Genomic DNA, 24,807 nt, shown 5'->3' with positions numbered 1-24,807 from the left:
CATGGCCTAAGGCTGGGCATAGTGGCTCACACCTGTAATCCCAGCACTTAGGGAGGTCAGGGTAGGAGGATCACTTGAGCCCAAGAGTTCAAGACCAGCCTGGACGACATGGTGAAACCCCATCTCTACAAAATATACCAAAAATTAGCCAGGCATGGTGGTGTGCACCTGTAGGCCCAGCTACTCGGAAGGCTGAAGTGGGAGGATCACATGAGCCCAGGAAGTCGAGGCTGCAGTGAGCCGTGATTGCACCACTGCACTGTAGCCTGGGTGATAGAGTGAGATCCTGTCTCAAAAGAAAGAAAAAAAATTAGAACATGGACTGTGGAGGCACATGTTCTGACCCTAAGTCTCTATGTGATTTGGACAGAGTGCTTCCTTTCTGTGAGCCTCAGTTTCCTCATCTCTAAAATGGGAATAACACCTCCCATTGCACAGGGTGGTCCAAGGAGGCCATGGACCAGGGAGGCTCCTGGCCCAGCACTGGGCACATCCTAGGCACACAGTGCTTAGAAGCACCTCCTCTCCATCTCAGGAGGTAGCTGCCTACTTTCAGTGCAGCTTTGCCCACAGTACGGAGGAGGACCAGGCATCATGCCCAGCCCAGCCCAGCCCAGAGGGACTGACTCTGCTGGGTTAACCTTACAGCAAAAGCAGGAAGCAGGCAAAATATAAAAGCCACTTTGCATGAGGCAGACCCCAAAACCCCACCCACTCAACCCAGCAAGCCCAGCCCTGCCCTGCACACGGCACAAACCCCTGAAAATATGCAAATCAGTCTTTCCACAGTTCAAAGAGAATGTAAGAACCCAGCACTGAGTGTCTGAGCCACCCACAGCTGGAGTCCCAAGCTGGAAGAAGCCCTAGAGGGGGTGCCAGGCAGCGCCTTCCTTGGATTGTGGATTGAATGATTGGATTGAATTGTGTATATCAATCCATTCAAATCCAGTAGAGCTGAGGCCCAGAGTGGGCAGGAAGTAGCCTGGGTTCACAGAGCAAATGGCAGTGAAGCCGCCAGCCCCCCTACTCTGGGGCCAAGACTCTTTTCTCCATCCAGTCAAACTCCTCTCCCCAACTGAAACCCAGAACTGACTTCCTAGAGATTCCAAGGCAGGAAAGCGAGCTGGCTGCACTTCAAACCTGCCACTGCTGACCCCAGAACCCGCTCCCTGGCCCCTCTGCCCACAGCAGCCAGCAGGTAAGCCTGGTTCAAGGAAGGCATCTCAGCCCCCTGCTTAGTCATGGTCTCTTATGTTCCAGGGCTGAGGCCTTTTGTTTCAAAGTCCCAGTACCTGGCACCTACTGGGGACTCAGTAAATGCCTGTAGAATAAATTTACAACTCACTGTCTCCCTAACTAGACCTGAACTTCTGAAGACAAGGACTATGTCTTCTTTATCTCAGTATTATCTCCAGTGCTTAGCACATAGCAAATGGAGGCCAAGAATGAATGAATATAATAATAGCCAACACTTACATAGCACTTAACATGAGCCAGGCAGACACTGTTACGGGTGCTTTACTTTCATTAACTTGTTTAATCTTCCCAACAAATATAATCAATATTATTATTCCCATTGTACAGACAAGAAACTTAGGCACAGAGAGGTTAGGTAACTTGCTCGTGGTCACACAGTTAATGAGAGGCAGGACTGGAATTAAGCCCTGGCCGTAGCTCCACAGTCCATGCCCAGGTTCAATTTCATCAGACCTCCTGCTCAGGTCTGGGGAGTAGGAACTCAACCCCAGGGTGCAGACCTTTTCAGATGCCACCTCTACCCAGAGCCACAGACAGCGCCCTCTGGTCTACAGAACCCCAAGGAAGACAGAGATGCTCCTTCCAAGCCTCGGCAGCCTGACACACTGGGCCTGACCCAGCGATTGACTCTGAGGTGGCATCAGTTGTCTTTGGGATTAAGCCGGAGTCCCTGGGAGGAGAGGGGGGAGCAGAGGCAGCAGGCCAGCCATTGAGGTTTTGAGGATCACCTGATGCCAATTAACAGCCCCACCGTGCCAGGCCCAGATGGAGTCCTGCCTCGGCCTGACTCAGGGCTCACTCGGTCAATTATCACCTATCCCCAGAGCCCAGGGGCAGGCGGGGAGAAAATCTGTTTCCCTGTAATCCTCCCTCCTTTCCCCGGCTTGCTGCCATCCTGCCCTGGGTTGCCTGGCCAAGGGCTCTGGGCGATTGCAGAAGGCCGGCGCTGGCTGGCTGCTTCGAGCCCTGAGTCCTGGGTTTGAGGACCAGGCGTTACTTCTGCCCTTCTGAAAGGCTCCAGCAAATCCCGTCCCCTCGGCAGGCCTGACAAGATGGTGTCCAGCCGTAACACTCACCACTCACTAATTTCTGGGACCAGTAGTATTTGGACACAAGCTGTTCTGGATCACGAAGATCTGAGGTCAACCCCAGCTGTGCCATTGACTTGCTATGTGACCTTAGGGCGGTCACTTCACTCTCCCTGAGCCTCAGTTTCCTTATCTGTAAAATGAGAATGATAATGGTACCTAGTTGGGTGGGTGGTTTGTGGAATAAGTTAAAGAATCCATGTAAGACACAGCACTGGGCCTGCCACCTGGAAAGTACATAATGGAATTATTTTTGTCATTCCATGCTGGATGAGTAATAATAGCCATTTACATGGCACTTACTTTGTGTTCTAAGTGCTTTGTGTATATCAATCCATTCAAATCCACAGCCCCTCCCCTCGAGTCACTCACTGTCCAACCAGGGAGACAGACCTGCCTTCATTCAGCAAAACTAAATTGGCTGAACACCTACCATGTGCCAAGTCCTGGGATAGGTGCTGGGGATGCAGAAGTGAAAGACTCAGCCCCTAACCCAACCAAGGTTCACCAACCAGTGGGCAGAACAAAGTCACGTGCCATGTAAGTCCAGTGGTGGTCTGGAGCTTGACTTGCAAGAGCCGACTGTGCACATTTTTTCCCAAGTCAGGGTTTAATGATCTCAAGTTGGTACCTTGGCATTTGCTCTGGTGGGAGTATTTACACCACACAAATTGGCAAACACAACCAATCAGGGCTTCTTTTCCCCTCAACTGCCAGTTTAATAGCACACTACTGCATATGGAGCATGTCTTGGGTGCTACAGTGGAGATGTGAGCTGGCGCTGTAGGAGAATGGAGGGCAGGCTGCCTAAAAGTGGGCACACACATCAGACTCACCAATCCAAGGGGCCAGGGAGATGAGGGAGAAGGGCATTCGGGCAAAGGGACCAGCATATGTGGCCCGATGTCCAGGGAGCTGCAAGCAGATGAGAGAGGTGACAGATGGGGCTGGAGAGGTTACAGTAGGATGGTCAATCCTCCCAGTTTGCCCAAGACTAAGGGAGTTTCTGGGATACAGGACTTGCAGTTTGAAAACCGAGATGCTTTGGTCAGTACCCTGTTCAACAGGTCCCTGGGAAGACCATGGGGAGAACAAATGGGAGGCAGAGAGGAATGTGAGCCTGATGATGGGCTGGCAAGATCGGGATGACTCTGGTGTTACCCAGACAGGCACAGACTCAGCTAAATATTTTCTCACCCACTTTCTCATCTGATTCTGATGGTACCTTGTAAGAGGCACATTGATTCAATCAACCTGTACACATCAAGTGCCTACTATCGGCCCGCGGCTCTGCTAGGGGCTGGAGAAACAATGAAAGCCAGACAGCCCCGGCTCCTCCTCCCCTTTCCAGGTACTTTCAGTGCATGAAAAAAGACAACACACAAGTTTACAAACCGTTTTCTAATATAATTACAAATTGTGATGAGGGTCAGTAAAGGAAACTGAGACTGAGACAGAACACAGCAAGAGACAATTGCTTTAGCCAGGGTGGTCAGGGTGGGCCTCTCGGAGGAGGTGACATTTAAGCTGAGGTCTGAAGGAGAAAAAGGAGCCAGCAATGGGAAGAGCAGGGAAAGCATTCCGGGCAGAGGGAACAGCTTGGCCAAAGGCCTGGAGGTGAGAGCGCGTTCGATGACCACAGGCAGGAGCACAGTGAGTGAGAGGAGGAGGGGGAAGCGGCCAGGAGACCATCAGGACCAACCTCACAGGCCTTGTAGCCAGGCTAGGCATGTGGGTCTATTCTAAGTGCAGTGGGGATAAATTGCACACGAGGGAGTTTAGACAAGATGCCGCAGGTCTGATTCATTTTAAACAGATCACTCCAGGGACTGTGGAAGATTGGCAGAGAGGCCACAGTGGAGCAGAGACCCATTCAATGGCTCTCTCTGTCGTTATTCCATGCAGGGATCATCAGCCCCTTTCCAGATGAGGAGACTGAGTTTCAAAGGGGAGGAGGCCTTCCCAAGCCCACACACCCGTCAGAGGTACAACTGCCTTCCTGTGTTTCAGGTCTCATTGTCTTCTTCCCACTTCTGCACGTGACATGCAGATGCCAGCAGGACAGGTTCCCTTCCCACCCAGAAGTTGGGAGTGGTGTGGCCCCCCGGGCACTGTGGGCAGTGGCCACCCAGACCTCTCAGAGGTAGCTGATGGGAGCTGAGGCCCCAGTGCACCCCACAGTCACACAGTAGACTTGGGATCAGAATTGGCCTCTGCCACTGAAGAGCTATGTCTGTCTGTTCCTCTCTGGGCCTCAGTTTCCTCAAATGTCAACTAAGGGGGTGGGGCTCGATCCCCTTCCAGCCCCTCATTCATCCACCCATCACCCACTAGAAACCCAGCATTATACTGGGAGTTTACAGTCCAGCCAGGTAGACACATTCATAAGCAAGTAATTAAAATAGGCACCGTATACAAAAAAAATTAGCCCGGCGTGGTGGTGCACGCCTGTAATCCCAGCTACTTGGGAGGCTGAGGCAGGAGAATCACTTGAACCTGGGAGGCAGAGGTTGCAATGAGCCAAGATCATGCCACTGCACTCCAGCCTGGTCAACACTGCGAGACTCTGTCTCAATAAATAAATAAAATAGACCCCGCCAGGGGGCTCAGGGAAGACTTCCTAGAAGAGATGATGTCTTAAAGGGGTCTAGGAGTTTGCCTGATGGTGAAGGGAAGGCATTCTAAGCAACGAGGGCAGATGGACAAAAGCCAGGGGTGTGGGGTGGGCCTGGGGGGGGGGTATTGTACCTAGGTGAGTGTGAGAGAGCACCAGACCCTGAGGTAGGAGTGGTGGGCAAGTACCAGCCCCCTGGAGCCCAGGGGCCCTGCAGAGTTTGGGCTTCCCATGTCTGCTTGGGGAACTGATGTGGACATTTTAAGATAGTGGCTTCGTTGAGATAAAATTCACATACCAGACAATTTGCCTATTTAAATTGTACAAATAAGGCTGGGCTCAGTAGCTCATGTCTGTAATCCCAGCACTTTGGGAGCCGAGGCGGGTGGATCACTTGAGGTCAGGAGTTCGTGACCAGCCTGGCCAACATGGTGAAACCCCGTCTCTACTAAAAATACAAATTAGCCAGGCATGGCGGCACGCGCCTGTAGTCCCAGCTACTCGGGAGGCTGAGGCAGGAGAATCGCTTGAACCCGGGAGGTGGAGGCTGCAGTGAGCCGAGATTGTGCCACTGCACTCCAGCCTGGGTGACAGAGCGAGACTCCATCTCAAAAAAAAAAAAAAAACAAATTATACAAATCAGTGGTTTCTAGTGTATTCACAGAATTGTGCAACCATCACCACAATCAATTTTAGAACATACTCATCACCCCAAAAAGAAGCCCTGTTCCCCATTAGCAGCTCCTCCCCCTGCTCCCCTATCCCCAGCCATTGGCAACCACGCATCGACTTTCTGTCTCTTTCGATGTGCCTGTGCTGGGCCTGTTTCATATAAATGGAATCCTGCTTTCATGGCTGGCTTCTTTCACTGAGCACGATGTGTCCAGGGGTCACCTGTACCGTAGCATGTGTCAATGCTTCGTTCCTTTTTATGGCCGAATAGTATTCCGATGTATGTGCCATTGTGGATTTTTAAGTGACTTGGAAAGGTCTGCACTCCAGAGAGCTAGTTTGGAGAGTGGGTGGGCGGGAGGAGGCCAGATGGCGTGAGAGGCTGAGGAGTGGGTGGAAAGAGCTTTCTAGATGCTGGCAGCGGGGGGAGCGGCCAAGACCAGACCAGAGACTGCTGAGGAGGGAAGACCTAGTAATTGATTGGCTGCGGGGGGACAGGGTGGAGAGTGATGCCACTTCCCAGGGCAGAGAAGAGTGAGTTTCATGAAGCAGTGCCATAGATACAGAAATGATACAGTGCCCAGTGGTGGGGGTCGAACCTGGCCAGGCAACAGAGCAAATGAAGGGCGGCTTAGGGCAGGGGCAGCCTGGGGAGTCTGAGAGGGAGCCAGGACACTGCAAGGGGGAGAGGGCAGCCAGAAAGGCAGTCCAGATGGAGGGGCTGGCACCGCACAGAGGGGAGAGAGAGCAGCCACCCACTGGCGGCCCCCCCGGGAATGCCCCGCAGATGGAGGAGGGATGCTGAGCTGGGCAGGCTGTCTCCAGAGAGGGAGCAGGAGGAGGTTGATCTTGGGGCCAAAACCCTTTGGCATCTCTAAGGATGGTTCTAGACCTTCCTGGAAGCCTTGTGCCCCCATTCTGCAGAGGAGGAAACCCGTTCAGAGAGGCCGACTGCTCGACCAGAGCTGGGGCTGCAGCCTGCATGTCCTGACTGCTCAGAAGCTCTGGCAGTGCCAAGATGGTGAGGCTGCCCCTTCATCCAGCCATCAGGGAAATGTCGGTGCCCAAGAGGAAGGCGAGAGGGAGGGCAGGAGGACTCAGGGGACCCAGACCCAGTGCAGTAATCCTCATGACTACTTTATGTGGTAGATGCTCTTACCAATGAGAACAGTGTAGCTCAGAGAGGTCAAATAACTTGTCTAAGGTCTCTCAGCAAATTGCTTTTGAACCAGATGGCTTAGTACTGCCAGGAACTGTTACAAGTGTTTTTACATAAGTTAAGCAATATAAACTGACAACAACTCTAGGAGGTAGATACTGTTGTCCCATTTTACAGATAAGGAAGCAGTTTAAGTGACTTCCCCGAGTTCACACTGCTCACACAGGTGGGTCTGGGTTTGCCGGCAGCCTGCACACTAACCACTATGTTCACTGCCCTCCTGCTTGCATGGCCTCCAAAGCTCATGCTCATTCCACTTAAGGAGGCAGCTCCAAGATGTATTTATGGGCCAGGTGTGGTGGCTTTTGCTTGTAATCCCAGCACTCTGGGAGGCCGAGGCAGGAGGACTGCTTGAGCCCAGGACTTCAAGACCAGCCTGAGCAACATAGTGAGACCCCCCCCATCTCTACAAAAATAAAAATAAAATTAATAACAACAACAAAAGAAGTATTTACAGAGCACTTGCTGGGTGCAGATTCTAAGCTAGGCACAGGACAAGCAGCTGTGAGTCAGACGTGGCTCCGATCCTGGGGGAGTTGAGAGCATGGCCAGGAGACCCCCAGAAAAATAATTTTGGTGGGTAAGTAAAGCACTCTGAACCCAAGCAATGTTCTGGGCCCCAAGAAAGGCAGGGTCTCTGAGGCCAGAGCTGGTTGAGGGTTGAGGGAGGGTGGTTTGCTAAGACTTGGACTGGGAAGATAAGCCTTGAAGACTAGAGCTGGAAAAAATGAACTAGGGAAATTTATGTTAATTGTTTACATACACAGAAACTAATGTCCAGAGAGGCTGAGTCACTTGCTGAAGAACCCACAGCACCCAGGCATAAAATGTACTCCCGGTGAGGGCCTGGGGGCCTGTGGATGGTTTAGCTGCATTTCATCCCAAGGAGATGAAATGTTTGTTGCAAAGCTGTTTCCTGTCCACCCACTTACCCATTGCACAATCCCTTCCAGGTATCATAGCAGAGCTGGGTTCATGAACCCAGCAGGCTGAAGCTGGGAGAGGGGCAGGGCCGAGACCCTCAGCCTCCTGATTCTCAGCCCAGGGCCAGCAAGAAGAGGAAGGTGGATTTGAATATGTGTGCACACAAGGCAGTTGCCTCTTATAGGCCCTAACCTCATACTCAGAGCTGCAGTGGGGGTGGACTCCATATCAGGGATGATGGCCACAGCCCATGGGAGAAGCCAAATGCGGGCCGAGTGCAAATGTGGGCCGAGTGCAAGCAGTGCCCTCCTTAGGCTGGCCCTGGTACTGCAGGCCCCCCTTTTATTAATATTTTAATAAATTGATCACATACCAACTATAACAGCTACTATTCATTGGGCACCTATACTGTGCAAGGCCTTGTGCCATGTGCCTTACGCTTAAGCAGAATACTCACAATGACCCTGCAGAGATGGGCCTTAGAATCCTAATTTTACAAATAAGAAAACTGAGTCTGAGTAGTTAAGCAGCTTGTCTGGGGCTGCACAGCTAGTAAAAGGCCTAGCCAGTACTCAAAGCCAGGTCGGTCTTATTCCAAAAGTAGTGTCCTCTTCTGTTCTACCACATCACCTCTCTACACTGCCCTAGGACTTTTCTTCTGCCATATAATCATCTCAATTGTCTGTAACCCAAGGATCTAGTTCTAAGAATCAGGGCCCAGCCAGACATTATTAAGCAAGACCAGGACCCATGCACACTGCCCCAGACATCTTCAGATGTGCCTCCTAACTAGGTCAGGATTGATTCTAGAGACCATGACACAGCCAAGCTGGGATAGGTGAGGGAAGATTGCTGGGAGCCCTAGACAGCTCACGGACAAGAAACTAGGGAGCCCTGACAGAATCAGAACTCCCACGTTGGGGTCTGGAGACTTCAAACCCTTCAAGAGATGAGATTTTCCAGCAGTGGTGCTGCATGGCCCCTCTGCGAGGCTGTGTGGCCCCTCCGTGAGGCTGCGTGGCTCGTGACCTCGCTGAGTCTTCATCCGGTTTCCTGGTGACTCTCCTTGTCTTCTCTCTCAGGTTGTCCATCTGGGACTTTCAAGGCCAACCAAGGGGATGAGGCCTGTACCCACTGTCCCATCAACAGCCGGACCACTTCTGAAGGGGCCACCAACTGTGTCTGCCGCAATGGCTACTACAGAGCAGACCTGGACCCCCTGGACATGCCCTGCACAAGTAAGTCCTAGGGCCCCTCAAGGGCGATGCCTGGCCGAGTCCCAGGTCTACCTGCAGAAAAGCTCAGAGTGAGGATTGGGTGCCGTCCGGTTACAGCCAGTCTTTCCCTGGTGGGAAGAGAAATGGAAAAGTGCTCAAGAAAGGGGCATCCTGGGGTGGCCATGCTCCCACCTTGCAGACACCACAGTGCTGGCATCTGGCTCCTTACCCCTTTCTGCTGAGTCACATGGAAGATAAAGTCAAGGTCTGGATTCACAAAGGGACAGGGGATGGGAGGCTTGGCAGGAGATGAAGCAACACAGGTAGTGTCTGTGGCAGAAAAGGCTGCCCAGTGTTCTAACCTGGCAGCGGCTGCCTGAATCACAGCCCAAGGTGCTCTAGGAAGGGACTGCCTGAGAACGCAGCGTCACAACCCCTGTATCTGTCAGGGATGGCATTCGGCTGTAAGTAACAGAGCTGAGCCCGATGGCTGAAACTGTACAGATTTATTCTCTCACCCAAAAGGAGCCCAAAGCAGACAGTCCTGGGACAGTATGGGCAAACCACGATGGCCTTTGGGGCCTGGCTCTTTCTGCCATTCAGAATGGCATAATCCTAGCTCACTGCAGCCTCAACCTCCTGGGCTCAGGTGCCCTCAGCCTTCTGCCCTCAGCCTCCTGAATACCTGGGATTGCAGGCGTGCACCACCACACCCAGCTAATTTTTCTAATTTTTTGTAGAGACAGGGTCTCACTATGTTGCCAAGGCTAGATTTGAACTCCCGGGCTCAAGGAGTCTTCCTGCATCCTCCCAACCAAAGTGCTGGATTACAGGCATGAGCCACCACGCCCAACCTAGTTTCTGTTCTTTTTTTTTTTTTTTTTTTTTTTGAGATGGAGTTTCACTCTGTCGCCCAGGCTCTGGAATGCAATGGCGTCATGATCTCAGCTCATGGCAACTTCCACCTCCCGGGTTCAAGTGATTCTCCCACCTCAGCCTCCCGAGTAACTGGGATTACAGGCATGCACCATCATGCCCGGCTAATTTTTTGTATTTTTAGTAGAGACGGGGTTTCCTATGTTGGCCAGGGTGGTCTTGAACTCCTGACCTCAGGTGATCTGCCTGCCTTGGCCTCCCAAAGTGCTGGGATTACAGGGGTGAGCCACTGTTGTTTCTGTTCTCAAGGTCACTTCATAGTCTAGCATAGCTGCTGAAGTCCCAGCCATCACCCACATTTTAGGCAGCAGCAGGGGGGAAAGGACAAAGGGACACGCCATAGCTGTTTGTCTCTTTTTAAAGAAACAGTCCTAGTCAACAACTTCTGCTCTATATCAGTGGCAAGCACTTAAACACAGGAGGCTGGGAAATGCCATCTTTTAGCTGGACATATTGCCACCATGAATAAAGCTGGGCTGTTCTAAGGAAGAAGGAGAAAATAGATACTGGGCAGGTATAATTCCAAACGCAAAAATACTATCCTCAGTAACAAACACTGAGCAGTTTGTAAGCTGGGAGGAGAGAAAGGTTTGGGCAAATGTACAGCAGGCTAACTTGTATTCTAGAAACATTTCTCTGGTGGGGAGACAGGACGAAGAATTTAAGGAAGTCCTTTCAGAGGCCTGGTCTGAGCCAGAGCAGTGGGCACAGAGTGATCACATGGGGAATAGTACCCCCTGAGCCCCCCACTGACCAACACCTCTCCCCCGCCCCAGCCATCCCCTCCGCGCCCCAGGCTGTGATTTCCAGTGTCAATGAGACCTCCCTCATGCTGGAGTGGACCCCTCCCCGCGACTCCGGAGGCCGAGAGGACCTCGTCTACAACATCATCTGCAAGAGCTGTGGCTCGGGCCGGGGCGCCTGCACCCGCTGCGGGGACAATGTACAGTACGCACCACGCCAGCTAGGCCTGACCGAGCCACGCATTTACATCAGTGACCTGCTGGCCCACACCCAGTACACCTTCGAGATCCAGGCTGTGAATGGCGTTACTGACCAGAGCCCCTTCTCGCCTCAGTTCGCCTCTGTGAACATCACCACCAACCAGGCAGGTAAGTGCTTCCGACGTGGGCCAGGGGAGTGCCCCATCGTGCCGTGCCGGGGAGGGTCCTGCAGTCCTCACAAAAGACTCCTTCACATCTGTGGAGTGATTTCTTCTTTTCAAAGGCTTTTCATGTGATCCGTCCACCTGGGAGAGTAAGTGCTACGTCTTCATTGTAGTGGTATTAATAATAATTGCTCCCATTTGTTGAGTGCATATTATTGAAGGTAAAAGTTAAGCTGCTGTAACAAAAAGATCCAACATTAGGTGCCTTAAAGGAGTGGAATGTATTTCTCTCTCATGGGAGAATCCGGAGGTGAGCAGTCCACGTTAGCGGGGTGACTCTGATCCACTCAGAGACTCAGGGACCCAGGTTATTTCCGTGTCGTTTCCCCACGTCCCCTGCTCCTTGTCTGTATGATCCAAGCTGAGTCTCAGGCATGTCTGTGCGAAGAGAGAGAAGACAGGGCAGCAATGATGTTTGAAGCAAGGTAGGTAGAGGCAGCATCTTTCTCTTCTGCATGCATTCCACGGGCAGGGCCTCAGTCACGTGGCCTCACTGAGACCCAGGAGAGCCCGGAGATGTCATCTCTTGCAGCCTAACTTGTACCTCCATCACAAGTGCTTTCTGTGAAGCTCAGCCCACTCCAGTCTAACTCCAGCAAAACTCCTCAAGCTCACCTTTAGTAACCTTTTCTGTGGCCTCACGTCATCCTCCACCCCCGATCCTTCTTTCCTTCACAGCAAAAAAGGAAGTTGCCGAACACCGCAGTCTCCCCTCCACCCTGTTCTCCTTCTAGTCCCCACTCCACTTGGGCTCCTCGCCTCCCCTCTCTACCAGGACCACTGTCCTCAGTGTCATAGGAGGCTAAGTCCTAGAGATGCTTCCCAGCCTCATCCCCCACCTGAGGGCCACATGAGATTATCGAGGACATTATGCTACCTGTGGGTAGATCTCAAGGTTGGCACTGTGAGTGTGCCCCTCAGTTATTCACTCAGCAACCTTTGCCAAACCCCTACAGTGAGCATGGTCAGGGCCATGTCCATGGAAGAGCTAAGGGAGGCCAGGCTGCAGGAGGGAAAGTGACTGGGCCCCCGAGCTGATCTTTCTGATGTAGGGTGGGGCCCACATGGTAAGCATGCAGGGATCCAGTTGTGGAAGTCCAGGCCCAGGAAGTCTTCCTGGAGGAGATGGAATTTGACTTGCAGTTTGAAGGACCAGTCAAAATTTTTTCTTTAGAGATGGAGTCTTGTATGTTGCCCAGGCTCATCTTGAACTCCTGGCCTCAAGTGATCCTCCTGCCTCAGCCTCCCAAAGCGCTGGGATTACAAACAAGAGCTGCTTCACCCAGCCAGTAGAATGTTGAAGGGAACAATAGAAAAAAATGGAATTCAGAAGGGAGGAAGGGCATGCCAAGGACATTGAAAGAGAGAGGGCAACTGGCTGGGCACAGTGGCTCACATCTGTAATCCCAGTACTTTGGGAGGCCAAGGTGGGAGGATCACCTGAGGTCAGGAGTTCAAGACCAGCCTGGCCAACATGGTGAAGCCCCATCTCTATTAAAAATACAAAAATTAGCCAGGTGTGGTCGCGGGCACCTGTAATCCCAGCTACTCAGGAGGCTGAGGCAGAAGAATCACTTGAACCCAGGAGGCGAAGGTTGCAGTGAGCCGAGATCATGCCATTGCACTCCAGCCTGGGTGACAAGAGCAAAATTCTGTCTAAGAAAAAACAAGAGAGAGGAGAGGGCAACTGACTCCACCTGGTTGAGGGGTGCTTCCATGCATGACCTCACTGCATCCTTGTGGCATCTCTGAGAAGGAGGCATCCATGTCCCCATTTCACAGATGATGCTCAGACAAGTTGAGTCACAAAACCAGGAAGAGTGAGAGGCAAGAATTGACTGGGTCTGACAGACTCCAGTTCTTGGGCGAAGTCCTTGATGTGTCCACGGCACCTTGAGCTTGACTGTGGGTCTGATTGCGCATGTGAGTCTGTGTATTTGTGAGTGTGCTGTCATATGTGTTTGGTGAACATGTGTTTACAACGCATATGACTGTGGCCATGTGGGTTCTGTATACATGCATTTGTGAGCATGGATGTATCAACCTGCAGGGCCTTGGGGACAGGGGTAGGGTATATTGTGTATTTGAGCATCAGTTTGTACATCCAAATGTGGCTCTGCCTGTCTGTGTGTTTGTGTCTGAGGAGTGTGGTTTTGTTTGGGAATGTTGGTGGTGTTGCTGTGGCTGAGAGGGTATGTTTGTGACTGACTGCCTATAGTTCTTTTGGGGCCCTGGGTGGATTTAAGCCCTGCTCAGATTGGGGTCCAGAGGGAGCTGACTCAAAGGAGGCAATCTGAGAAAACCCTCAAAAACCAGCCGGGCACAGTGGCTCATGCCTGTAACCCAGCACTTTGGGAGGCCAAGGTGGGTGGATCACATGAGGTTAGGAGTTCAAGACCAGCCTGGAAAACATGGTGAAACCCCATCTCTACTAAAAATACAAAAATTAGCCAGGCGTGGTGGTGAGCACCTGCAATCCCAGCTACTCGGGAGGCTGAGGCAGGAGAATCACTTGAACCCGGGAGGCAGAGCTTGCAATGAGCTGAGATTGTGCCACTGCACTCCAGCCTGAATGACAAAGCGAGATTCCATCTTGAAGAAGAAAAAAAAAAGTCAACAAGTGATAGAAAAGACCCCTAACAGATTAGAAAACCTCAGCTGTGCGTCTCTCTGGCTTGACAAAGCTCTGAGCTGGAGAAACCCAGGCCCCCAAAGCGGGTGGTGGAGAGGGAACTCTTTCTAACTGGTAGAAGCCAGAAGGAAGCTCCTGGAGCCCTTTCCCTGGTTGCGGGGAACTCTCCTACATCCATTTGGGAGCTCTGCAGGTGGAACTGCCTACTCAAGACACCTCAGCTTATTAGTAGCTAGGAGTGGTTCTGGGCTGCTGGGATGGACCCTGCTGTCAGGAGCTGGATGTACCCAAGAGTAGAGATGGGGCGGAGTATGGACGTGAGGGGTTTCCGGGGAATAGGCACACAAGGAGAGCCCTCAGGATCGAAAGACAGAGAAGCAATGAGAAACAAGCACTGGATTAGGAGCAGAGACCGAGGCTTGGCTTTGCCGTTCATTTGCTGCATGACATTAGCAAATGAACGGCATTCATTTAGTCAGTGTATGAGTCAGCTACTCCTGCAATAATGCTGCATAACAAAATCACCCCACAACTCAGTAGTTTAAACAATAAATATTTATTTTCTCACTCACTAGTGTGTGGGTCAGCTAGGGTTTGACTAATCTTGGCCATGCTCTCTGTGCTGGGCAGGTCTCCAGAATGTGATTTGGGTTCAGCCTGTTTCATGTGTCTCCTCATTCTCCTTGGACTGGCAGCCACCCCAGGCTTGTTTCTCTCAAGGTGAAGTGTAGGAGCATGGAGGGAGCCAACCATATCTCATTGGCCAAAACAAGTCCCACGGCCAAGCCCAGCATCAGTGGGATGGAGAAGTATACTCTGCCCACAGTGAGTGGGCCCTGCAGATTTACTTGGTAAAGGATGTGGGTACCTAATCCTATCACAGAAATGGAAGAACTGGGGTCATTGATCTAATCTACCATGCACGTGAAAATCACTTCCTCTGAGGCCTCAGTTTCCCCACCAAACTGTACGTAAGAACTATATGTAAGCACAACTTCCAGAACACAGATTTCTCTCTACCCCAGTCCTGCTGAATCAGAACCCCAGCCGCAGACCCTGGGAATATGTGTTGTTAACAAGTGACTCAGGTGTTTCTTACCATCGGACAAATTTGGGAAACTCAGGTCTGAGTAAGTCTAAGCCCCTTGAAGCCCTCAAAGCCCTGAGGCTTTTGAAATTATAACAAGTCTTTCCCCCTCCTCTTTATTCCAAGCCCCTTGGCAAGCCCCTTGTCTTACAGCTGCTCAGAGCCCAGCTGGGGGCTGTGCAACCACACCACACCCCCACCCCATTATCCCCCTTTGCCAGGTGAGGAAACTGAAGCCCAGAGAGGTAGAGTCATTTATGCTAGGTCCTACTACTTAAGTGACTTCTACTAATATTTAAACCCAGGACCATGTGACTCCAAGTCTACACTGTTCTCCAGTGTAGTGTAGACACAGTATCTGCCCTTGAGGATGTATGTCCTAGTTGGAAAAATAAGACACAGACACAGAGCCTACATACAAGATGGCGTGGATGAGGGCCCAAGAGGTGCTGGGGGAGATGAGGGAGATCACAGGCAGGAGAAATCATCCTCCTAGGGAATGAGCAAAGGGTATGTCCTGGAAGGCTTCCTGGAAGAGGAGGCATTTGAGCTTGACTTTGAAGAATGGAGAGGCTTCTAGCAAGCAGAGATGGAACCATACAGGAAGGAAGATGGCCTGGGGGAGGGAAGTACAGGAGGCAACTGGAGGGAGGATTCTTCTTTCTGTTCCTCCTAAGTATCAAGTTCCCCTGACACAGAGTCTTGGCACATGCTGTTCCCTCTGCCTGGAAAGGCTTTCTTATCCCATTGTTCCTTCAGGCCTCAGCTCATTTCACTGACCTTCCTGACTTGGTGGGACACCTCCCTCCCCAGCCCCAGCACCATGGCCTTCTAGTTCCCGTGGTTGAAATTTTACCTTGTGTCATTGATCATTTAGTTCTTGTTCGTCTCCCCCATCATCGGCACTCGCGGCGCACAATGGGTCTGCTTTTCCTCACCATGGTTCTCCCGGCACCTAGAGGGGGCTGCACCACAGTGAACATTCAGCGAACATTTGCAGAAGGGTTCGGAGAAGCGTGGGGTGAGGTGGGGTGTGGAGAAGTGCAATCGGGCTGGGAAACAAGGCTGGGGACTCGATTTCCAGACAAATGCATTCAGTGGTCGGTTTTAAACAGACCCTAAAATTCAATATATAAATATCTAGCTCATTGCCTTAAAAGGAAAAAGTGTTTCTTCTGGGCAAGTGACTGGGCCTTGCTCGCAATCCCTTGGCATTCACCGGGGCCAGAACTGTCTTCTGACTTCATCCAGCCATCATGCCGCCTTTGAACCACGCTCCGCCTTTCCAGAGCACCTTTCTGCCTCATATTCATGAGTCGTGCTCATGGCCCCCAAGGAAGGAGGCTGGGCTGGGCTTGAGGGATAAGGAAACGGGTTGGGAGAGGTCATGCCACGTACTCAGGTGTACTCCACTGGACAGTGGCAGACCCAGGAGTCAGTCTGGCTGTTCAGAGTGAGCCACACTACCCTTCTGCCTCTCCACACCCACAAACAAGACCACAGCAGAGAGGGGCAGGAGGGAGGGACAGAGGCTGAGCCTTAGGGTGGGCAGTCAGAGGAGAGACTCTCTGAGGAGGTGGCATTTAAGCTGAGGTCCGAATGACAAGCAGACAGCCCTGCAGACCTGGGGGCTGGGAGGTGTAGCATTTCACTGATCCCGGGCTTCTATCCAGTGCCCTTGGCCATTCTCCAGAGCTGCCCCGGACACAGCCTAAGCCCTTTAAGGATCTCACCCTGAGCAAGCCCAGAACACCCCCACCTCTGCCAGCTTCCGGAGGTAGTGGGAAGGGTCTGTGCTTTGGAATCAGGCAGCCGAACCTGGCTTTGAGTCAAGCCTGGCCGCTCACCAGCATGCAACCTTGGACAAGTCACTCAGCTTATGTCTGATTGCATCTTCCTCATGGACAGCTTCGCCCTCTCCTTACAGGAGGATTTAGCTGTGAGGATTTCAGCTAAGCTATGCAAGGTGCCTCCCAGGTTGCTGGCACAGGTAGGCGCCTAAAACACAGAGATGATTCTCTATTCACTCTAATCCCCCAAACGGCTCACATTTGTCAAGTGCTAACTGTGTGCCAGGCACAGTGCTAAGCCCTTAACACTGAATCCTCACAACGATACGAGGTAGGTCCTGTTGTCATCCTGTTTTATAGATGAAAGGAAAGCGAGGCATTGAGAGGTAAGTGACTTACTGTGCTCTATCCCAGGCCAGGAAGTAACAGAACCTGAATAATTGTATCTCTGCATCCTCAGGGCCCAATGTTGACCAGACCCATGCCTTCTACAGAGATGGGGCAGGCAGTCCATATGCTCCATCCATACCACAGCCTGGCTGGGTATCCCCAGCCTTTGAGGCCCCCTGTAGTGAACAGGGTCAGCCACTTAGGAAGCTCTACCGTCGGCATATCCTAGGAGCCCATGTTGCAGAAAGGGCATCGGAGCGGGGCCTGACAAACTCAGCCCCCATCCCACATGGCCCATTCCAAGCTGTGTAGCCAGGATGTGAGAAGACCTCATTTCTCTGAGCCTCAGTTCCATCACCTACAAAATGGGCATTTATCTATCATTACAGCTTTGCTAGATGGTTGTGGACATTAACAAGAATGTGAACAGCACCTGGCACATAGATGGACAGTACATGGCAGCTTGGCTTAGTTCCCTATTGCTGCCAGAACAAAATACCTCAAACCTAGCAACTTAACACAATACACATTTATTATCTTATTGTTCTGCAGGTTCAGAAGCCTAGCGTGGGCCGGGTGCAGTGGCTCCTGCCTGTAATCCCAGCACTTTAGGAGGCTGAGGCGGGTGGATCATGAGGTCAGGAGTTCGAGACCAGCCTGACCAACATGGTGAAACCCCATCTCTACTAAAATTACAAAAATTAGCTGGGCATGGTGGTGCACGCCTGTCATCCCAGCTACTCAGAAGGCTGAGGCAGGAGAATTGCTTGAACCCAGGAGGCGGAGGTTGCAGTGAGCAGAGATCGTGCCATTGCACTCCAGCCTGGGTGACAGAGCGAGACTCCATCTCAAAAAAAAAAAAAATCTAGCATAGATCTCATCAAGCTAAAAGCAGTGTTGGCAGGGATGTGTCCTTTCTGATGGTACTAAGAGACAATCCGTTTTCTTGCTTGTAGGGGTTGTTAGCAGAATTCAATTCCACGTGGCTGTAGGAGTGAGGCCTCTCTCCCCTTGCTGACCATCAGCTGGGGGCTGCCTGAGCTCCTCAAGGCCTCTCTTGGGTCCTTCCACAGAACCCTGACATCTCAGAAGCAGCAGCAGGGCATTGAGTCTTCTCACTCTCCAACTCATTGCTTCTTTGACTCTCCGCTGGGAAAGGTTCTCTTCATGTAAGCACTCAAGAGATGAAGTTCAAGCTACCTGGATAATCTAGGAAAATCTCTCCATCTCAAGGGTCATAACCTTCATCACACCTGCAAAGTCCCTTTTGTCATGTAAGGTAACATATTCACAGATCCCGGGAATTAAGACATGAACATCTTTGGGGGGTCATTATTCTGCCTATCACAGAAGTTAAACCTACATCAAATTAAAACTCAGCAGCGTTGGTAGAGGCCTTGGAGTTCACCTAGGGCAAACACCTCCTTTTAGAAGAAAACTGAGGTCCACAGAGGTTCCTTAGTGGCTACCCAAGATCCCACAGCAGGTCCCCAGCACCCTGACCGGGTGTCTGTGACACCACTCCACATGGCTTTCTCGTGGAAAGACTTTCAACTCTCCAAAGCCTTTTCTGCCACTTGTGTTCTCTGATCCTCCTGCCCTGCTGTGGGGCGGGCACACAATGGCTCAGCCTCTGGAACTGGCATGAACGTGTACTCACCTACTTCTCTCCCTGGGGGACCAAGAGGATCAGAGAGAAATGGGCCAAGAGAGAGAGCCCCCTGTGTGCTTATGCCTGAGACCACAAGGTTCGAGAGGGAGATAGAGGGAGAGGGCACTTCCCTCCCTGGGCCGAGCCCTCTGCGCGCATCTTCCTCTTTGATCCTCCCAAGCATTCTGCAGGGAAGGCATTGCTGACCTAGAGTATCGTTTAACATTGGTTTTGGCTGCATATTCTAGGAAGAAAAATAACAGATAGCCACTGCCACGGTAGTGCTGGTTAACAATCAACCATTGACCACAAAGCCGACGGCATGGAACAAGAAGCACTTAGCTAGCTGGGGAGTCTCGGGGTTGACTGGACAGCAACACTGGTCTTGGCGAGGTGCATTCTTAGGTTTGTAGTTCATCTGCTCCGGGTCACTCGGTAGCTCTTTGGGTTTTGTCACGTTTGGGGGTTGACTGCTGTCCACTGGTCTGGAGTGGCCCTGGAGGGGACAACTGGAGCAACAACTCTGCTCCAACATGTCTCAGCCTCCAGCAAGTCCGCCTGTGCATGTTTTCTCATGGCAATCACAGGGAACCAAGGCAGCAGGCAGACACTCGCAAGGGCTTTTGCAAGCCTCTGCTTATATCATGTTGGCTTATATCCTATTGGCCACCACAAGACACGTGGCCAAGCGAGAGTGAGAGAGAGAGAGAACTACATAAGTTATAGGGCAAAGGGTGTAGATACAGGGGGGTGATTAATACAACTGGTCTAACAGCGTGGCTTAGACTAAAGGGAGGTTTCTTTTTCTCATGTGTGAAGCATGTCAGAAGATAGGAGTACAGCAACTCCATGGAGCCATCAGAGATCCACACTCCTCAGCACACAGCTTCATGTCCTCATGGACCAAAATGGCTGCAAGGTCTCTGGCTATCACATCCATGTCTCAGGTTGCAGTGGAAGGAGGGTGAGAAGGGTAGGGCCCTCCCTTTTAAGGAAACTTCCTAGAAGTCCCACACATGCTTCAGTTTATATTTCACGGCCACTTCTAGCTGCCAGAGAGGTTCAGAAAGTGTTGTCTTCTATTTGGGCACAATGTACCTAGCTAAGAACCAAGATTTTGTTAAGTTGAGAAAAAGAGAGAATGGATAGTTGTAGCGTCTGCCACATCCCATTTTACAGGTAAGGAACCCAGGCTCAGAGAGAGGTAACTTGCCTGCAGTCACACATTGGCCTAGGAGTAGAACAGCTGGCATGTGAACCCTGAACACCACCTTTTCTCACCTTCACCGCCACCACTATTCCAGAGCACTCAGCTACTCATGGTGCTGTTTGAGAATCTGAGCAGCCCAGACAGCTGCATTTGGCTCACATCATCCTCTGACCCCTTAATCTGGGCCAAGTCATGTGCTAATCACTTTACAAACAGGTCTTCATTTAACCTTCCTTGCCCATTCACAGAGGAGAAACTGAGGCACAGGAGGTGGAGGTAGGCTGCCCAGACCACCTGCTTTGAGGCCCAGGCTTTTAGCATCTTGCTAGTCCAGGTGCTGGGGTAGGACTGTCCCACCAGGAGGCCAAAGGTGAGGTCAAGACGATTCCACAACCCACTAGGAGGTGGGTGATTGGATGTTTCCCCAGCACAAAGCCCATGGCCTCGCCTCAGACCACTCATAGGCTACTTATGGGTAGGGCCAGGTAACCAGGGATAGAAGAAACCAACCTGGGCCTTACAGTCAGACAGACCTGGGTCCCCATCTCAGCCCTGCTGCCTGGGGTGTGGGGGCATCCTGTCGGTCTCTTCCTTTCCTCATTGGTAAAAAGGGAGGGATTAACCCCTACTCCATCTGATTGTGACGAAGGGGCCTGGCACTGGGCAGGCTCTGCTAAACATATGCTGGATCAAGGGGAGAGCAAATGAGCACATGAACAGCCAATTGCCACCCTAGAGAGGGGCTCTTCTCAAGTTCAAGGAAAAAATAATAATAATGTCTCCTGGACCCGGTTTTTTGTTTTATTTTTTTCATATGTTCCACAGATTGGTAGTTCCCAAAAACGTTAATAACTATTATGTGAGAAAAGGTTTCTGAGGCCAAATGAGCCTGGGACCACTGGGTTAAACCGAGTTCACTGGATGTCTCCCCTGCGGGACTTCTCAGAGCCTTGAATTAAACACATGTGCAGTGTGAGTCTCCACAAGCAGACGGGCTACAACTCTGTGTTCCTCAAACTTTCTTAGCGACAGAATACGCAGTGCCACCCTAGCACCAGTTGTCAGCTTTTCCTTTTTTCTGTCCCATACCACTCTCTAAGAGGCCCATCAGAAAGAATCAAAGGCCCACTTTCTGGAAGTTTTATTTGCAGAAATTCGGTTGTGAGAATTATCGTCAGGTCATCCAGAATTGCAGCCAGATCATCGGGGGTTAACTGCGTTGCTACGGGTTTAAGGGACAAACACTCAAAAAGCAGCTGTCCCATGATTAGCTGGGAATTCTAAGAGTCCCATCCCAAGTAAACTGTCCCTGCTACAGACCCTGGAGAGGACTAGCGCAGTGACAAGCAATTGTCGTGGAACTGTTGGCTAGCTGGTGGCAAGAGGCCCCACGTCACTGCAGCAGTTCCCAACTGTGGGTGGGCACAGGCCCTGGGGGAGAGGGAACCTGCCTTCCGCTGGCTGCTTGGGAAGTGCTGCCTGGGGCCTTTGTTTTAGTGGCCAGCCCACAAGGTCGGTAGACTCGGTTCCTGAGGGGGCCAGAAAAGGGGAGAATCTGTCTGGTCCCCGCTTCTCCCTTTCTCCCTCCCTTCCTTCCTCCTTCCTGTCTTCGTTTCTTCCTCCAGTAAATATTGGTCATGCACCTACTCCAAGCCACACACTGTTTCAGGCTCTGGGGATAAAGGATTGAATGAGAGACAAGGTCCCTGACCTCAGATAGTGTTGGTGCTATGACAAAAATAAAATGAGTATGAGAAGGGGCTACTGGAGGGGAGAGGTAGTTCAGGAGGGCATCTCGGAGGAGGTGACATTTGAGCTGAGACTTCAATGAAGAGGAGGATTTGGCCATGGAAGATGTGGGGGAAGAGGTTTCCAAGCAGAAACACCATGGGGCCAAGGCCCTGAGGCAGAACAGAAAGGCTGCCAGTGTGGACAGCTTGGGAGAGAGGGGGCAGGCAGAGGGAGGTGGCAGACGCCAGGCAGCTGGGCCTTGTGGGCCACAGTAGTGTGTCTGTGTCTTATTCTGGGTGCAGTGGGAAGCCGCCAAGGGTCATCAACAGGGAGTGAAGACATCAGGGAGACACTGGGATCTGCAAGTCTGGGGCTTGGGATGGGGTCTCCAGCTGTCCTGTGCCCAGCGACCTCTCCCCCACTCCCTTGGAGCTCAGGGATCTTCGGACCAGTGAAAGGGTCGTAGCTCCGGGTTGTGAGGGGAAACTGAGCCAATCCCCAAGCCCACCCACCTCTTGCAGCAACCAGGGGCACAGGCTGCTGGCTTCCTGTCCTGTCCTGGGATCCTAGTCCCAGAAGACCCTGAGAGACCGCCCCGTACAACCCCTTCATGCCCTGAGAAGGAAACGGAGGCACACAGAGGGAAGGCTCCTTCCCCAAGTCTCAGCCAAGGAAGGGGCTGAACTCCCCCCTGGGGTTCACTGAGGGCAGCAGGGCCCCTGACCACCTGCTCCAGACAAGCAGGCCCCGCCTGGCTGGCCTCCCCCTGCCCCTCTCAGCCACAAGCCTCTTTTGTGCTTACTCCCTGGGGCTCCATCTCCTTGCAGGGGTCACAGGGCACCACTGACCCCATCCCCCTGTCGGCGTGCCCGGCTAGTAATTGAAAATACCAGAATTCCCTGATGACCAACTTACAGGGAAACCTGACACCCCAGGGTGGGCGGTGGGCAGCAGGAGGGGTGGGAGAGCATCCAGCTGTTCCCTTTTCTCCGCCGTTAATCCCCCTGGATTCCAGGAGAAAGGCTAGCCCTGCTGGCCCCCACTGGCCCGCCTTGATCATCTTCCTGGCAAATGCCGCCTCCTTGCCACGCCTGGGGTTACAGGGCTTATGGGATCAGAGCCCGGGTGAGCTGCCTGTAACCCAAGCCTGCCAGCTACGCCTGCCAGGCCCAGACCCCCAAGGCCGCGTGGGACCTGCCTCCACCAGCAGCTGAGCTCCCAGAGCTGGGGGGGCCGGGTGGGTGGTAGGTGAGTCAGCGGGAACCAGGCGGGGTTAGCTCTGCAGCAGCAGGAAGGGAGCTGGACCAGGATGTCCTCAGGGGCCCTCGGAGGTCCGCTGGTTTCCAGAACTCCCTGGTCAGCCGGCATCAGCCACAGCCAGTGGAGGGGAAAGGATGTGTTGGACCTGGGTGAGCCTGTTTGAATCCCAGCTCCACTGCTTGCTGTGTGGCCTTGGGCAAGTTACTTCACACTTCCGTGCGTCCATGTCCTCATCTGTAAAATGGGTATAACAGTAATACCAGCCTTGTAGGGTTGATAGGAGCATGAAGTGAGTTAACGGATGTGAAGCATGTGGTTTGCTGTTAGCTGCACGGCCTTTCCCTTTTTCTGGGCACCATGGGGCGTACGGGGGCTATCAGAATGGCAAGCTGAACGACAAGCTTGTTTTAGTTGAGGAGCAGGTTGCCACCCCTACTAGCCCTTCTGTGGCTCCCCAGTGCCTCAGGACTGGAAGTTTGGCCCCCACCTTCCTCGGCAGCCTCGTCTCTTCACCTCTCATGGAACTCTTTGCATGGCTGCTCCAAGACCCTCTGAGCTCCAGGGCCGTATATAAAGAGTGTAGCCCAGGCAGGTGAGCGGGGCAGGCTCAGCAGAAGCCAGGCTGCAAGCAGCCGCGTGGCAGGTGGATCATATACTAGACCAGGACTCAGCTTCTCCTGGCTCTAGTCCAGCTCTACCACTACCAGCTGTGTAGCCTTGGACAAGTCACTTTCTTTCTCTGGCCCTGAATCCACTAGTCCTCAAAGTGTGGTCCACAGACCAGCAGTATCAACATCACCTGGGAGTTTGCTAGAAATGCACATTCTCAGGCCCCACCCCAGACCTGCTGAAGTAGAATCTCAGTGGGGGGTGTTGTGGGGAGGCCAGCAATGTGAATTTTAATAAACTCTCCTGGTTATCCGTATGCCCATTCAAGTTTTAAAAGTGCTGCAATCTAGAGAGATACATTCTACAATTGTCCTTTGTTGGGAGGTGAAACTCCAGAGAGAGGTGTGAACAGAACAGCCTCTGCTGAAATCCCAGAGGGTGATGTGAACAGAGCAGCTCTGCTGAACTCCCTGAAGGTGGTGTGAATGGAGCAGATCCTGATGAATTCCCAGGGAGAGGTGTGAACAGAGCAGCCCCTGCTGAAATCCCAGATGGTGGTGTGAACAGAGCAGCCCCTGCTGAAATCCCTGAAGGTGGTGTGAATGGAGCAGCCTCTGCTGAACTCCCTGAAGGTGGTGTTAATGGAGCAGATCCTGATGAATTCCCAGGGAGAGGTGTGAACAGAGCAGCCCCTGCTGAAATCCCAGACAGTGGTGTGAACAGAGCAGCCCCTGCTGAAATCCCAGATGGTGGTGTGAACAGAGCAGCCCCTGCTGAAATCCCTGAAGGTGGTGTGAATGGAGCAGCCTCTGCTGAACTCCCTGCCGGTGGTATGAATGGAGCAGCCCCTGCTGAATTCCCAGGGAGAGGTGTGAACAGAACCGCTCCTGCTGAAATCCCAGGGAGAGGTGTGAATGGAGCAGCCCCTGCTGAAATCCCAGGGAGAGGTGTGAACGGAGCAGCCCCTGCTAAATTCCCAGGGAGAGGTGTGAACAGAGCAGCCCCTGCTGAAATCCCTGAAGGTGGTGTGAATGGAGCAGCCCCTGCTGAGTTCCCAGGGAGAGGTGCGAACAGAGCAGCTCCTGCTGAAATCCCAGGGAGAGGTGTGAATGGAGCAGCCCCTGCTAAATTCCCAGGGAGAGGTGTGAACAGAGCAGCCCCTGCTGAAATCCCTGAAGGTGGTGTGAACGGAGCAGCCCCTGCTGAAATCCCAGGAAGAGGTGTGAATGGAGCAGCCCCTGCTAAATTCCCAGGGAGAGGTGTGAATAGAGCAGCCCCTGCTGAAATCCCTGAAGGTGGTGTGAACAGAGCAGCCCCTGCTGAAATCCCTGAAGGTGGTGTGAACGGAGCAG

General features: G+C 52.4%; 1 protein-coding gene across 7 annotated transcripts in view; it reads left to right on the top strand.

The window, feature by feature from the left end:
* Window positions 1–24,807, top strand: part of EPHB2 (EPH receptor B2) — a 206,997-nt gene that overhangs the window by 144,681 nt on the left and 37,509 nt on the right. For all 7 annotated transcript variants that reach the window (XM_063701892.1, XM_055355247.2, XM_031011809.3 and 4 more), the window contains exons 4-5: window positions 8,857–9,012; window positions 10,704–11,039. In XM_063701892.1, coding sequence (XP_063557962.1) covers window positions 8,857–9,012; window positions 10,704–11,039 — 492 coding nt within the window. The remainder of the gene's footprint in view (window positions 1–8,856; window positions 9,013–10,703; window positions 11,040–24,807) is intronic.

This window comes from Gorilla gorilla, chromosome 1 (genome assembly GCF_029281585.2).
Source record: "Gorilla gorilla gorilla isolate KB3781 chromosome 1, NHGRI_mGorGor1-v2.1_pri, whole genome shotgun sequence".
Classification (NCBI taxonomy): domain Eukaryota; kingdom Metazoa; phylum Chordata; class Mammalia; order Primates; family Hominidae; genus Gorilla; species Gorilla gorilla.
Note: the sequence above shows the minus strand (reverse complement) of the source record. Positions and strands in the feature narration are given on the sequence as shown.